We start from the raw sequence: 17,130 nt of genomic DNA on the forward strand, positions 1-17,130 counted from the left end.
TATATATATATATATATATATATATATTATATATACATACATATATATGTATATATATGTATTCGCTTTCAATTAAAATCTCTTCCTATTATTATTATCTATTTAAATGAAAACATTATTGATTAACTTACCGATGAAAACAGGAAAACCATGTTGCTCCGTATAGTGCCAATACTGAACTGATGACGAAACTGAAATAAATGAAATCATATAATTATTGTCTTTATTTAACAATTTTTAATGAATATTATGTGTATTAAATTACGGTTATTATTTGGTAAAAATAAAGAAAAACTGTTTAAAACTTGTTATTTTATTATCGCTATTAACTAAAATCCCTTTCTATTACTATACTATTTAATTAAAAAAAATCAATTAACTTACCAAGGAAAACCGGAAGACGATGTTACTTCTCATCGCGCTAATACTGAACTGACGACGAAAACATATTTTAAAGAATAATGTTTAAAAAATGTAAAAAATGGTTTATTACCTGCGAATTTTTTAAAATAGTGGAAGCCGGTGCACTACCGTACAGTAGGGGAGGTTCATGCTAGTGTGGGACAAAATTTTTATTAATATTAAATAACGAAAATAAAACTGTCTGTAATATAATAAGGTTTGTAATTAAACACTGATTGATAATTTGTACAAGCAGTAACATATTATGACTACTAGTTAATGAAAATAGACATTTTGCATGATGTTTTCAGCCTAAAGTAAAACAAGCTACATTTCAAAATTACCAAAGCATTAGTAGTATAATTTGTTCGTCAAATTTATGACCTTCTTTATTCTTAACACTGTAATAAATTATCCAGGAATATACTTTGTATTACTTACATCAATCATTTATACCGTTATATTGATGAAAATTTTAAAAATAATTCATTCATTCAGAAATAAATACCATAACTCCTTCATTGCATTGTTATCATTTTAAAAATTTCCATGAATTAAAAAAATAAATAGAAGTGGCCCGTGTAATCTGGTTCAGATAAATTTGTTAAAATATTAGCAAAAGATTAGTGGACTGTCATTTATGTGATATCTACATAATAAACCAATAAATAAAGAATAATTAAATAAATAATAATAAATCTAGAACGTATAGGGATTTATTATGATTAAATTACTTAGGCATTATATAATTTGATATTATATTTTAACAGTTGTTTTTAACCCAAAACAAAAGTAATGACCATCATAAAATCGATATAAGCTTCTTACTTCTAAAATAATTAAAGATTTTATTTTGAATTATTAGTCTAACAATCCTGATAGGTTTTCGAAAGTCTTTCAAAGTCTCTTAAATTTTTTGTTGCTGGTTGGGAAATTAAGTGAATCAACAACAATAAACAAATGAAAAGCAGTTCGCTAGGAGTGCTATCGAAGAAGTTCTCCAACGATGAAGACAGACTTTGATTATTGATTAATATTTCTCTTATAAAAATTTAATTTAAACTGACATTTGAGTGAAAATGTATTATACTGACAACAATAACAATCCACTTTATAAAGATATTTTTTTTTTGTTTGAAGTAAAATTATCTTAAAAATTGTATTGTTACGTCAGTTGCTACTTTGCTACGTGCGACTACGACGAGGATTCATTTGAACAGAACGACAATCCTCTCCACGTAAAATGGAAGTGACTGTTCCTGCATCGATTAAAATTGCACCAATACGAACGGTACGAGAGATGGAGACAAAAGAAGCGGCGGCCGGTCGAATTCCATTCTATTTACGGTCAACGGAGAGGGATTTTTTCGACGATGCTCGTCTTTTAGGCGCTACCGCGTTACCTATTTGGGACCGCCGGACATCCAGATCAATCTCAAGGACTGAAAAGGCACGAACCGCAACGATACACGGTGTTGTCGTTGGCCGATGTTGTTTCTTCGTTCTTCACGACATCGAGCACGATTTACCGCTATCGCTCTTCATCAATATTAACGGTTTGACGGTATCAGTCAACGTTGTCTTGAAGGAAAACCGCGACATTTGTTTCCAGAATTTAGTATGATGTTGCTTCTCTTATTTGGAGTGCAGTCAATTGATACAAGGATGATCGTCGATGAGAATCTTCTGTTGTGAACTTACTTTACTTAACGGGCGATCAAATGAAATAAAAACTTCTTTTAAAAAGAATAAAACTGATTATAACAAACATTCAACAATTGATCAGGAACATATAAGATGTAATTAAAAATCCTATAAATGAAATAATGCCTTAAGGTCATAAACATAAGAATTATAGGTTACATTACATATTTTTATTGTAATAGACTTTGAATTATAGCTAGAATACTCAGAAGAGTTCATTGAAGCAATGAAACTAATTATTGCTGGTTTAGATTACATTCAATTCAACAATTATTACTGTGGCAAACTTCTTTCTTCTTTAGTGCCTGTGCGAAATCTGCTTGGAGATCAGCTGAAATATTGCAATTTGAAGAATTTTACGGGTATTACATCACAATTGAAAGAACGCTTAGAAAGAATGTTTGATATATTCCTTAAACTGTCACCTGAAATACTTGGAGCCATATTGGCGTCAACCACAGATATCAGAAGTTGACTGAGACTTACTCAGCTTCCTAAATGATAATTAAAAAATACTTATCAGCCTTGAACGTTATCCAATTATAAAAAATGTGGTCATACATCTTAAGACAAGTTTGTGTTCATTAGGACCAGTGAAGACATAGTGGTTTCTTTAGCAGATTTTTGTCTATACCCCAACAATTGTCTGATACATTTAAAAACCTAGTGTTTATGAAGGAAGATTCTTCTTCTACTGGTTACTGTGCTGGATAGATTTCTATTTACATAACTTAAGACCTGATTATAGTATTTCATATTTTAAATATAATACATGCGGGATTGTATTTTGTAATTTGTATTTTAATTATATCAAAATATGCATTTTACCAAACTCTGCTTGAGGAATCTTAAAGGGTCATATATATTCTTCAGTATCTAACTGTGCATTTATTTTGAACTGAACATTGGATGGCAGTTTTTGGGAGACGTGTTAAGGACTATTGTTTCTCTTTGAGATGATATATGTCCACAAACAAGCGATAGTGTACTGTAGAATTAGATTAATAAATAATTTTTTTTTACTAGTAGTACCAATGTTAATAGAAAGATGCCAATATTAAGCTTTTTGTTAGTTTCTTATCTTTTTTCTCTTTATTTATGATGCATTCTTCTTTTCAGATGAATAAGCTTGACGACAATAACTCCGATATCCAAGATGGGGCCGACTCGGACCAGGAGGATCCGGAACAGCTCTTGAACGACTGGTTAGGCGAGCTGGATGCACTGACTGGGGTGAGTTCATATTTCGCTTTCTTTGGCTTGAGTCGATTATTATCCGGTGATTTCATTGGAGCGTTATTTCAGATTAATTTTTCTGTAAATAATGATTGTGTTTTTGGTATCTTATCTAGATTTTTTTAGAAATTTTCGGTGTCATTACATCCTGTTGATTCATATGATTTATTTTCTTTTTTTTATTTTTAAAATATTTTTTCTGTGAATTCCGCTGATTTTGTTATGGTTATTTCAACATCCTGAGTTTCTCTTGAGTCCACCATACTTGGTGGATCTTTGAAGTAGCAGAAATTTTACGAGTGTATACTCGTAATAATAATTCAATTTTAATGTAAAAAGTTATCTAATTACTCACAGAATCCAAGAAATGGTCAACTTCTAATTCTTCTCGAGCGAAGATGTAATAGCTGTTGCACTGATTGAATTCTTAGTTCTGCGTCTTCGGTGCTCATTTCACTACGACTAAACTTAGCATAGCAATCCTGGATGGTTGATTTTCTTGGGGCAGTGCCCGGAAACTCGGCATCAAGCCAAGGTTTTGCTTCAACTGTATTTTTTCCCTTCAAAAAACAATATATTATCAATACGCGAAATTCCTTTTTTCATAATAACAAAAGTTACTTCACTCAAAATGCTATAATTCACAAACTAATGATCCGACAGCTGTCAAATTTATACATGCATCTTTTGAGGGTTAGGGCCAACTAAAAAACATATGGATTTAATTCTAGTAGCGCCATTATGTGCCAGACCGGGGACTTTTTAATTGACCTGTTATATATTTAAAAAAAAATAAACGTGATAACACCTTTCATTAAAAGAAAAATTCTTTTCATTAAAAGAAAAAGTCAGTTCGTTTGACTTTTGTTTTAGTTTTGATACGTTTAGTCTTAATATATTTTTTAAAATTGATCACTAAAATTTATACATGTATTATTATGGGTCACTTGGTATAAGATATTTCTTTTTGTTAGTTCAGCCTCAAGAGTGGTCAGTCATCAACCTCGTGCTTAGCTCCTTCTTTGATTCAACTTTCTATAGCGGTTTCTTGTTAACATTCTTTCACCATTGTTCTGTTATCTGCCTTTTTCGTTTGCCGTTTAGAAAATGCATCTTGCGATCGCAGGAGCCGCCATGGTTTTCTGTAAAAGCAAACACGAGAAAATAAAGCGAGCGGCAACGGTCGCATACACTTTGGGTCGTTCTCTTATCGTTATCTGAATAAATAGTTATAAATAAGTGACTGTTCTAGAAACACTTGGAATTAAATATAATTTGACTATTGTCAACACGTGGTTTTTATGGCCGCTTATCTTCGCGATAACGGCTGATTTTATTTGTCTTAGAATTTCTTCGATGTTCTTTCGAATTTACGGAAATAGTTTAGTCACACGTTCGATGATTTTGCTCCATAAATACCTTTTTGGTGTCTCGTTAAAATTCCCCACGTTTCCACACTGGGCAAGTTTAATTAAAATTTTCGTGGAAGGCTTCATTAATTATGGCCGATATCATTATGCGGCTTTTTTTTATCCAGCCTGGATGGAATTTTTACGCGCAATTAATACTAAATCAGGTTTTGATTAACTCCAGATGATCCTTTTCTCTTCGAAATCGTTCAAAAAATATCTGTCGTTATTGTCAGCTTTGATGGTTGTCTTATTCTGTAATTTTGAAAGGTATTATGGTGTCGATTATGAATCACAGATCCTTGCTGAAGAAAGTGGTCTCCTTCTGAAAAAAAAAATACGGTTTTTGTGTATTTTGTTTTTCAAAATTACTACTCAGAGTCATATGAAGTTATATGAAAATGTTCCTTAATTTCTATATAGTTTGATGATATTGTTCTAGTTAATCAATAAGTTGAATGATTCATATTTTGTTGCTCTAGATCACTATGTCGAATTTTAATCATTGAGTACGCTAATATTTAAAAATATATTCTTTTTCTTTTTTGTTTAGGACATTTAGATGTATTTTGGAGGGCAATGTTACTACAATGTTATTGTAATACTATATATACCTGAGTTAATTGCTACCACTTTCACATGATGTTCTACTAAATTTAGCTTGTTTCTTGGTAGTAAGAAACATTGTTTTTAATTATTACTGTACTTCTTGTTGTTGAGATATGCTGGATGTATAGTATGGTAAAGTTACCAGGTGCGTTGATTCCGTTTCAGTTCTTTGCTAAAGAAACACATTATTTTCAATGGATTGTTATAATGTATTTGTTCAATGTATTAGCCATTTGATTCTATACATTTTGCCCATCTCTCAGGTTGTTTATATATGCTATTCCAGAAGAATAGTTTTTTCTTTGAGCTAAATATTTCATCCATCCATTTTAAATTTTTTCTAAATCTAGGGTGTCAGGTCTAGAAAGTACGGAGTACTTTGAGTGGTTTTGCTGTATGAGACAGGGCGCTGTGGTACTGCAAAATCACTTTAACATATCAATGCTTAACATATGATGCAATGATTTGGATCAATGCACAGTTCAAATTGCTCATTTGTTGTTGATAGGGATCGCTATTAACTGTTTCTCCAGACTGCAACTGTTCATATTATATAACATCAAATTGGCCCCATCAGACACAGGGCCTTGCCATCGCCTTGCAATCGATGGACCCGGCTTCGCCAGGTGATTACCATGGTTTTTTCGTTTGGAATTTTCGAAATAAATCAATTTTTCATTAGTGTATTATCATATTTCCGTCACTATTCTATACACAAATTACTTCACAGCACCGATCTATCATCTTTTAGATCTTTTTGAGTTTGTGTTGTCTTAGGTCCATCAGAACGTTCTTTGTCTTGAACGTTGGAATCAACACATTGGTTCCCATGTTATTATGGTTGGAACATTTTCAAAAATCGACATTTTCGAAAAATTATAAATCCATAACGTTGTAATTTTGGAAAAACCGGAAACTAATTACCGACACATAAAATATCCTCTAAATTTAATAAAGTAATTTTGTTAGATGAGACGACTTATATTTTATTGGTTATTATTTTCTTTGTGCAAGCATATTTCTTTAAAAAAACTCACAATTGTACGAAATAAGTTTGATATTTTCGATTTGTTAATTTTTCCTCCCATTCCAGATCTGACCGCACATTCAACTGGGAAGGGAGGGGATGATTAAAACCACCAACAGGGATTTTCGTTTTTGTCAATAGACGGGTTTTAGTCGGGGGGAATGCACGATTGATATGATTGGGGGAATGTTTTAATCGACATGGGATACGATGGGGTTTAACGGATGATGCCTGATGGGGAAAGGGTTTAAGGTTGGGCGAGGCAGTGCTGTACCTACGAATAAATCCTCAACGAGGAGGTATTAGAGGTAGCCTGAGTACATATGATTCACTGGGTGTTTGTAATTAGACAGTTTTGTTGTATTGAGATCTGTTCTCATTCATACTTTCATACGAAAATACTACACGAATTTAGTTATTGTTGTTTTTGTCTAGTCACTACGTTCTTTTGTCATTTTTTTAATTCATCTATTATGTAAAATTATTGTAATAGTAATAATATGTCATATTAATATTAATAATATGTCAAGGTTTTAATATATTCTGATACCTCACGTTCCTTACTTTTCTCATGTCAGAATTTGGTAAATTTTGTTTATTTTGATTTGAATATAAAATATTATCGCAGATAATATTTAACCGCTATGTTGATTTTTATATACAATCACAAGGACATCAGATACAGTACAAACTCATGTTTGCGTTACTCATGTTTGTTTAAGAATTAAGTTTTTGCCACCCTAGAATGACAAAATCGCATGTAATTATGAAGTCATATGATGAATTATATGGTGTTATATCATATGATCGAGAGCTTTTTTAACGTTAGGTCTTATTTTGTTTGTCGTTCGATTTCCTGAACTGTTCTCAGCTGACATTCGATTATAATTCGATACCATTTTTGTAGAACAGTTTGTCCTTTGCTTCAAAATAGGCCTCAGTTTCGGCGATCACTTTTTCATTCAACGAAAATTTCTTCCCAGTGAACATTCTTTTGAAATCTGAGAACAGGAATAGTTGCTGGGGGCCAGATCTGGAGAATACGGTGGATGAGGAAGCAATTCGAAGCCCAATTCATGGATTTTTACCATCGTTTTCACTGACTTGTGACACTATGCATTGTCTTGGTGAAGTAGCACTTTCTTTTTCTTCAAATGCGGTCGTTTTTCGGCGATTTCGTCCTTCGAATGGTCCAATAACGCTATATAATAGTCGCAGTTGATGGTCCTTCCTTTTTCAAGGTAGCCAATGAAAATTATTCAATGTGCATTCCAAAATCAGACGCCATAAACTTGCCAGTCGACTGTGCTTTGGAGCGGGTGCATCGTGTGCAGTCCACTCGGAATGATAATGAATCGGAAATGATAGAGCCATGCTTCATCCATTGTTACATATCGATGCAAAAACTCGGGTTAATTACGGTTGATCATCTTCAAACACTGCTCCGAATCATCAACTCGTCGTTGTTTTTGGTCAAAAGTGAGCTCGCGGGGCACTCACTTTGCACAGAGCTTTCTCATACCCAAATATTCGTTAATGATATGACGTACACGTTCAGTGGCTATCTTTAGAGTATCTATTTCATTCAATTTCAATTTACGGTCATTATAAATCATTTTATGGATTTTTTTGAATGTTTTCGTCAGAAACAACCTCTTTTGGGCGTCCACTGCGTCCACCGTCTTCGGTGCTCATTTCACCACGTTTAAACTTAGCATACCAATCCTTGACGGTTGATTTTCCTGCGACAGTGTCCGGAAATTCGGCATCAAGCCAAGTTTTTGCTTCAACTATATTTTTTCCCTTAAAAAATCAATATTTTATAAACACGCGAAACAAAATTTGCTTCACTCAAAATGTTATAATTCACGAACTAATGATCCGACAGTTGTCAAATTTATACACGCATCTTTTGATGGTTTGGACTAACTAATAAAACATATGGACTTGTAGTAGCGCCATCTATGTGTCAGCCCGGGGACTTTTCAATTGACCTCTTATGATTTGCATATTGTTTTTGTAGTCAAACGTTGGGCTATATAGTGAATTCATCATTCCAACTGGTCTTATTATTTCTTCGCTAGTCTTCTTACATTATTTAGTTTAGTCTGAATCCTTTTCCATTATATTGTTTTAATATATTTGTCCACTATTTTTTTGTATCAAGTAATATCGATTTGTATTTGGATGCAAAACTACTCAATTAGTATTTCATAGTTTTAATATTGAATATAAATTGAAAAAGGTACTTAAATTATGTAAAAATATGTGATAACAGATATGATATTTCTATATGTACTTGATGACATGACATAATAAACATATAATCAATAAACAGGCTATGAACAGCCTTGGGGAGCATCATTACTGCATTTTTTGTATCGATAATTTAAAGGGTATTCTTATGATGGACATTATCTTTATGACCATATCAGCTTGTATCATAATATAATTTTGGCCGATAATAACGTCAATGTATATCCCGCGTAGTAGACCGAGATATTTTCGATTTTATGGCCTGTTTCCGTTATCTGGTGTTCTATTATGACGTCCAAAAGCTTAAAAGTTCGATTTTTTCATTGGGAGTTGTTCGTTGTTATGAGGCTTTTTTATGGACCGTATCACACGGAAAAAGTGTACAGAATTTTTATGATACCGTACAGGAAAAATATTAACTTCCTAATAAAATGATATGACGATGTTAATTAGGGTTTGTATAAAAAAAAACAAATGTTTAGTAAAATTGCTTTATTTTTTAGTATCCCATAACTGTAATAATACATAAAGTCGGTTAAAATAATAAAATAAAGTCTCCTAAAGACTCAATTATATACCATTGGGTGCCAAAGACACATGCCAAAGTTGCACCATAATCTGACGATCACTAAATTACAGGATTTTTAGTTACGCCACTTTTGTTGTTGTCACAATGTGTCACAAGACCATGAAAATTATGATGATACTGAATATACTGAACGAACTCTACTTCGATTTGCTTTGTTATTCACTTGTTGCCAATGACTATTGGCTCAAAAGAATTCCCCAGGAAATTTGGGAAAAGGTGTTTCTCAATACCGTTTTCCAAAAACGGGTAACAAATTAATTGTACGCTGGACTGAATATATCATTTCTGAAGAAGGGTGCCATGATAAATGTTGCTTAAACGTTGTTTTTTTATTATGCTATTTATAGATATACCAAACATTAACAATGTATCATCAATAATGGTATTAAATTGTATTCATGTTTGCACATATATTGATTTTATACACGAGAATAAATCTTTTTATCTTCTAGAGCTTGATTTGAAGTCTGGAAAGTACTCAAAAATCTTTTGTTAGTTAATAATATGACTGTTTATACAAGATATATGATAATGGGATTTGTCGTAGTGTCGTAATTTTAGGACCACCCTGGTAGTAATAGTATATTGACAAAAACTATTTGATAAAATTTAAATTAACATTATTACACCATTAAAGATAACAGTCTACAGATAACCTCGTCTGCTCGAGAAGTGCTGGGGTGAGCATTCTTCGCCCGACATTCAGCATGACGGACGTTCTTAGCTTAGAAGATTACCACACAGTCGTCCGTCACTACCTGGACATCGAGAACTTTGTGGTGATCAATTATGTAGTGAAACCGTTCTTCAGTGAGGTGAATGGGTTCCTCGGTGAACATCTGCTGTTGGAAGTGACCGTGCGGATTGACGAGCGTGAGAGGACGTTAAGATTCTTCGCCAAACGTTTCCCGTTTGGACACCGGATGCAGAGTCGCTTTCTGGAGAGCATGCACGGCTGGCAACGCGAGATCTACTTCTTCGAGAAACTGATACCCGCCCTCAGAGACACCCTCCCCAACTACGAGGTGGATTTCCTTCCCCGGTACTTCCTGGGACGACCCAACTCCTTCATCGTGTTCGAGGATCTCACCCTCAGGAACTACGATCTACCCAGACAGGCGAACCTAAATATGCTGGACAACCAACACATCTGTCTAGCCTTGAAATCCCTGGCCAAGTATCACGCCGGATATTTGGCCTACGAAGAGCACATGTCCAGAAAATCGGGCGGGACTTTTCGACTCTTTACGGGAAGAGAGGAGATGGTTTTGGAGCCGTTGTTAAGAAAGCAGGAAGGTTTCTTGGGATACGATTGGTTCAAGGCGGGAGTGAAGGGACTCAGAGCTCTCATCGGTCGTGTTTACTCGGGACCGTCATCAGGCCTGGAGAAAGTCGAGGAAAAATACAACGTATTGGTGGAGAAGGCGTTGCAGCTTTTGTTTCCTCACGATCATTTCCGTTGTGTGTTGACTCATGGAGACATGTGGGGCAAGAACATCATGTATCAGTATGATGGTGATGGGACCGATCCTCTCAACGCCGTCCTGGTAGATTTCCAGCTGCAGCGGTACAACGTCCCCATCCATGACGTCCTTCTTTTCGTCTCCCTCACGACCGATCGCTCCACCAGGCAGAAGTACTTCCACTTTTACCTCAGGACCTATCATCAAGCCCTGTGCAATGAACTAGCCTCTCAGGATGTCACTCCCGAGCAGGTTTCGATGACCTACGACGATCTATTGAAATCGGTTAATTTTATCATGCCCGAGATCCAAATCCAAGGCCCCCTTCAGAGGCTTCAACAGTGCGGCAACAAGGATTTCTTCAGGAACCTCCTGCAAGACAAGGAACAATACATAAAATATATATTCGACGACAAAACACCGTTTGCTTTGGAGCTGTTCGATACCGACGCGAACTTTAAACAGGTACTGACGGAGGCTGTGGAGGACGTGATCGAAGCCTCGCTTTATCCCGAGGTGTCTCGAGAGGATTGCTACAGAATCTTGGAGGATAAATTAGGAGACGCGGAGTATGACTTGCGGGATTATGTGGTGGAAACAGTGGATGGGAAAAAGTATTTGTATAAATTAATTTTGAATGTATCCGGTCTAGAATGTAGGAAATACGAGTTCTTGGTCAAGAATGAACCTTTTGATTTTCCGAGAATTGTACAAGAATTATAAAAAATATACTGTATTTATTGTTGTTGATATTTGTTACTTTTTTTATATAACTTAGTCTCTAGTCTAATAGTTCATATATTAACAGAGCTATTTTTTCTATTAAATACTGTTCACAGCACTATAAGATCAAATAGTTCTTCAAGTGTCCTGTTCGAGTGTTATCCAAGAGTTGCAATACTTTGATATTAATTTGAGAAGGGGTCTCTCCTCTTATCTCCTTGCGATTGCCTGATTGATGTTGGAATATCCCCAAAATTGTATTGCTTAGGTCCATATATATATGTTTCAATATTTACTTGTTTAATAACAGTTTATTATGTACTGAAAATTGTGATTTTCTTCCAACTAACCAATACCATATTTTAGCTCCAGTTCTTTCCTTTAATATTTAACATTTTCTTTCCAGCGAAATTTTGCATCAAGAATCATTCCGAAATACCTAGCATTGTTGCTATATGGAATGTTATTCTTTATTGTCATTAGTGTTTGTGTGGTCTCATTATAGCTGAACTGTACATGTTTTCTTCTGTTCAGATTTTCTTTCGTTAATTTTAATTTTTTTTGGGTTTGGGTTCAAGTTTTTATATTGTCACTGGTCCGTTGTAATTTTTGGATTGCTTCATAGCCAAGTCTACGACAGCAAGAATTACAGTATCATTAACAAATATACCCAATCGTAATATTTTCAATTTGTATTATATTACTGCTTTATTGTAATGTAAGATTTTAATAGTTCAATATCTTCTTTGGTAACATTTTCTGTAATTTATGGACAAGGCTGTCATACCAAAACTTATCGAAGGTTTATGCTACACCTAAGAATATAGCTGAACCCATTTTTTATCTTCATAGGTTTTTTCAGTGACGACTTTCGCCTTTTATTTTGCGTTGGTCATCATAGTTCATCTTCATCAATTCTTGTTTTATTTTATTCAATTCTTGTCTTATTTTATTTTCAATTGATACTTTTTTTTCCTTAGTTTTCTATTAAAATCTTTGTTATTAGCACTGCGTTGACTTTTTTTGAACAATATTTTACGTGGATCATTTTTAACACGTCTACTTCATCTACTTAATCGAAGTATTGGCAAGTGTTTAAACTTCACACAATGGGATCGCCACGATCTCGATTCAATTTTAATCCAATCAAGATGGAGATGGGAAACTCGGTGGCGTTTTCGATGGCTTAATTGAAATTAAATTTAATATCTCTTATCTGAACGATCTCGTGTTCAGTTCGATTCAGTCGATCTCGTCTGACGACATTAAGAGTACGTGACCCCTGGCGAGTCTCCCATATTGGCTTTTTTTCGTATGTTGTTAACGGACGTACGATTAGATTCCTCTATTTTTCTTTCATACGTATATTTATGATTTAGTGTATTTTGCATTGCATGCAAAATCCAGGTAAAGTTCCAACGATGAGCCGCAGACGATAATCATCAGATAGTTTACGTTCCATCTTGTCTTTTGTCTATGTTTGGAGCATTGTTATAAATCTCACCAGTGGTAGTGTGATGGGTTGAGGTTGCTTTGGTCATAGTAGGTCTGGTCATAGCCACCTGAGAATAGTTCAGAAAAGTGCGATTCCTTCTGGAGTGAATCTAATTGGCAAAAGTTTTGTTTTTAAAGAAGACAATAAATCTAAACATTCTTCAGTATTATGTCAGTGGTTCCTAGAGCAAAAACGAAACGTAAAACTTTTGCAAATAATGAAAGTTTCTGTTTTATAAAGTTAATTTTTCTGCAATTGTTTTTTTTTACTTAATATAACATCTATATGCAACAATTAAAGCAATTTTGTTGTCGCAAAATTTGCGGTATGGTGAGTGAGCTGGTAACCAACATATTTAAATTCCTTATTCAGTTTGTAAAGGTTGTTCGTAATTACTAATAAAATATTTAGATATCAGAATTATTTCATAGCATTTAAAAAAGTCATTTGAAAATGTTTTTCAGCTTTATGGTTTATCTGGTTTGAAAGTAGTTAATGCTATTAACGTTCTTCTTATACAGGGTTGAAAAATCAAAACAGTCACGGAACCAGTTAAATGAGAAATTGAAAGTTTAAAAACGATTAAAAGTTCCAGGAAACTTGAAGTTGGCGAGTTCGTCAACGATACAACGAAAACAACGTCGACAAATAGAATTAGCGACAAAAAGAGAGAGGGGGGAGGTGATTAGAGACGGTTGGATTGGGGAGTCGCTTTCGTTCCCTCTGCAATAAAACGCGAAAAAGTTCACTTAATTTCCCGATAGCAGTCGGTCGCGTTAAATGAACCGATGGCTGATAAATCGTGTAAATAGCGGGCAGATTGCCCCCGAAAATGCTTTTATCTCTGTTTTGTCTTTGCGAGTGCGATTACCGATTAGCCAGTGGCGTTCGTCATCGGCGGCATTATTTATTTAATTTGCTATTTATTTACGGTTTTTGTTTCTTTTTCAGTTTGGTGCTAATAGTGGTTCATTATAGATAAGAGTATCAATGTAGTTATATAAAAAATTCCTGATACGAAGCTATACTAGACATATATACGAGGATAGTTCCAAAAGTACTTGTTTACCCTTTTTCATTTCTTTCTTCAATACGTTCCTATTTAGGATATTTGTTTTTCTGAGATTGTTCAAGGACTCTATTAACGAATTTGTGGTAATTCCAGCGTCTTTTCAGAAGCAATGAACCCATATTTTTATTTTGTCCTCATCATATAAGTAATACCCGCAAAAATGATATAACCATAGGTAATTGTTCATACAGTAGTAGCACATACTCGTACAAATAATTTAAAAATTCAACTTCATCACCTCTTGTAATTTTGTAATGTACACATCTACCAGCTGCATACATTTGGTTCCCTCTATTTCGTTAATAATTTTCCAGATTTTTTAATTTCCTTTTGCCATGAATGTTCCTTATAACATGCCATGACCATAAAAGCCGTTGTGGCGTAGTTTTCATAACATTTCACTAATACCTTATACACTTATTTTTTGAAATAAAATTAACGGAAGAATTACTTTCTAACCACAACTGTTGTAAACAACAACGCGTGGCAGTAAAATATGTCAAGCTCGTTTAGAACAAATGCATTTGGGCAGTTTTGGCCAATGAACACATTCGCCTAAGTCATTTTACTGTCGCTTCATATTGTTCACTTCCCTGTAGTCTATTTATTATTTATTATATTAACTTGTGACCTCAGATATGAAGATACTGCGCAAATTCTTCAAAAAATAAAGGGGCGCTGCAATTGATGTATGTTAATACTCTTGAACGTTACCTAAATGCTGCTATTTTATTCTTTAGTTCTCAGATTCGTTAAGAGATTTGCTCATATATAAAGAGCCTTTAATAGTATTTTGTATGTATCCTTTTCGTATTGTAATATCATAGTTGTTATCGCATTTTAATGAAGATATAATACTGTTGTCTTTCTTTGTTTTGTTGTTAAAAAAAACTTAAATATTCTCGCCTTTCATCGCAGGTTATAATGCGAAATTTTTCGTTTTTTTTTCGAGATGTGTATCGGGGTCTCGACGCGAAAAGCTGCAACAAAGTTGTGTCGTGTTCTGTTTATTCCAGTACATGGTCAGTCCGACAGCTAATTGATTGGAGTCGGGCCATTGTTTCGAACATGGGCAGCGGCGAAAGAGCCGATAGTGTTAATTTAAAAAGCGGATTGTGTGGGAACGTTGTTATAAAAAGCTTAATGAACTTACAGGCGCCTACCGTGACCTCGTCACCACCTTCGGGAGCTTATAAAAAGTGCGAAACTCCAATAAACTATATCTATATAAGATATTTAGTGGTTGTTTTTTTGTTGGGGACCGTCCGCTACGGTCCGGCTAGGCAGGCTATTAACACCATCTTGCGGTCGACATTTCATGCCTACGTGCTAAAAACTGGACCGATAATTCTCATCCCACATCTGTCACAGGCCTATGTCGCCCTGAAGCAGTGAAAATGGACAGTATTTTCCATCATCCATCATTCGACGATGGAAAAACGACGATTTTGCTTTCGCCTAGGCTCGGGAGCAAAAAAATCACTTATATTTATGCGAGGCGATTTATTCAAAATTATACCGGGTGTTGGAGCTATGAACTCTCGATTTCGGTTCCCAGTTATGTTAAACACTTTTCTTAACAAATTATACAAACTTCATTATATGTTAGTTCTTTGGTGTCGCGCTTCTTATTGTTAAGCGAACCTTCTAATCTAACATCTAAACATACCAAGGATTATAAATCTTCCGTCCGAACCAATGAAACCATATCTTCAACCAAGACTTCACGAATAGAGTAACATTTTGTTTTTGGGTCAGAAGTAAAAAAAAAACTATTTAAAAATCAACATTTTATTAACTGTTAATATTAATCAGTCATATACTTTTAGTTAACAGTAACATTTTAATATTTTTCTTGATAAAAATTGCAAAATAGATTCTAAATATGGAACAGTTACTCTAATATGTGCTATAAGTGTGAACACGAAAACATTTTCAACTGTGTACCTAACACTGTTTTCCTGCCTAATGCTGCCGTAGTCGCTTCTTCCGGATTAAGCTTAATTTCCAATCTTAAGCATTGCAAATCTCTTTTGATACTTTTAAAGTTTTTGCTGCTTTTAGGCTACCCATTTTCTTTTCGCGAATCATTTTTATAGATTTAACCATTTGTCGATGCCATTCTGGAAAAGTAAAATAAACCAATACTACAAACAGATGTCTAGCCACCTAAGATTAAGTAAGTAAGGCTACCCGATGTTTTGTCTGCTATGCCATGGTAGTGATGAACCACAAATATCTCTCAAGATGTTAGATGTCATTAAGTAGGTTTCATTTATAATAAAATCTAATAAAGCACAGCGCACACGTTAAACAGTAGGTTGTATCTAGTATCCAGTTGAGATAAACCGTAGCTGGTAAACGAAGACATTAAAGGTATAACCAAGCCGGCTTGGTAGCGCAATGGTAAAGGCGATAGGACGCCCCTCCTACTGTTGCGATAGCCACGGGTTCGAATCCTGTTGGGACATGGTTGTAAATTTATGTTTGTTTTTGTTTAATATTTGTGAATATCTTGGGCAAGAATGTAAAATCCGACAAGGAAAATGATCCCAGTCACGTCACGATCCCATAAACTTTAGTTGGTAAAAGGAGACTTTAAAATATATTTAAAAAAAAGTATAACCAAAAATATGTTTTTGTTACCTACATTTATTCATGTATTTCAGTTTCTTTTGTCATTATTTATTAGCGTAATGACTAAAACTTGATGGCTTTGAAGTGATATGGTCTATTACTCGTCATCATCGAGTTGATTTCAAAAGAGAGTCGTTTTTATTGCATCCGAGATGCAAATCGTCGAGATTCAGATGACAGCGACCGAGCGAAAGGAGATCTCTCCTATCTGATGTCTTACTATCACGAAGAATAAACGTGAAAGATGTCATTGTCAAGCGGCGATAAGAACCGAGCACTACGAAGGAAAAAATACCGGTTATTTCGGCGATTCGCATCGCGGAATGCAGCGGAAGACCGAATAATTATGCAAATGAGAAAATGTTTTATGTATACGGTATGAGGGCGAAAAATGAAGAGTCATTATTCACCCCCGGGCGTTTTTTTCGCTTCGGCCGCGACGAGATACCGACATCCTTTGCGTAGCGCTCGTTCATTTATGGATCATAAAAAACCGCTACGGACACCA

General features: G+C 34.5%; 2 protein-coding genes across 4 annotated transcripts in view; both read left to right on the plus strand.

Moving 5' to 3' along the window:
• The window catches only part of pico (ras-associated and pleckstrin homology domains-containing protein pico), a 209,224-nt gene that overhangs the window by 26,320 nt on the left and 165,774 nt on the right, over positions 1-17,130 (plus strand). For all 3 annotated transcript variants that reach the window (XM_076414051.1, XM_076414049.1, XM_076414054.1), the window contains exon 2: positions 3,226-3,339. In XM_076414051.1, the coding sequence (XP_076270166.1) occupies positions 3,226-3,339 (114 nt within the window). The remainder of the gene's footprint in view (positions 1-3,225; positions 3,340-17,130) is intronic.
• Positions 9,878-11,445, plus strand: LOC143202489 (uncharacterized). The gene has a single exon (XM_076414066.1). It carries the CDS (start codon positions 9,940-9,942, stop codon positions 11,416-11,418), a length of 1,479 nt encoding a protein of 492 aa, XP_076270181.1. The 5' UTR covers positions 9,878-9,939; the 3' UTR covers positions 11,419-11,445.

Source organism: Rhynchophorus ferrugineus, unplaced genomic scaffold (assembly GCF_030347505.1).
Source record: "Rhynchophorus ferrugineus isolate W39M unplaced genomic scaffold, kcgeb_rfMv2 rfM9, whole genome shotgun sequence".
Taxonomy (NCBI): domain Eukaryota; kingdom Metazoa; phylum Arthropoda; class Insecta; order Coleoptera; family Curculionidae; genus Rhynchophorus; species Rhynchophorus ferrugineus.

Coding starts and splice junctions, on each gene's coding strand:
- LOC143202489 (XM_076414066.1), top strand. CDS start 9,940: ATGACGGACGTTCTTAGCTTAGAAGATTACCACACAGTCGTCCGTCAC.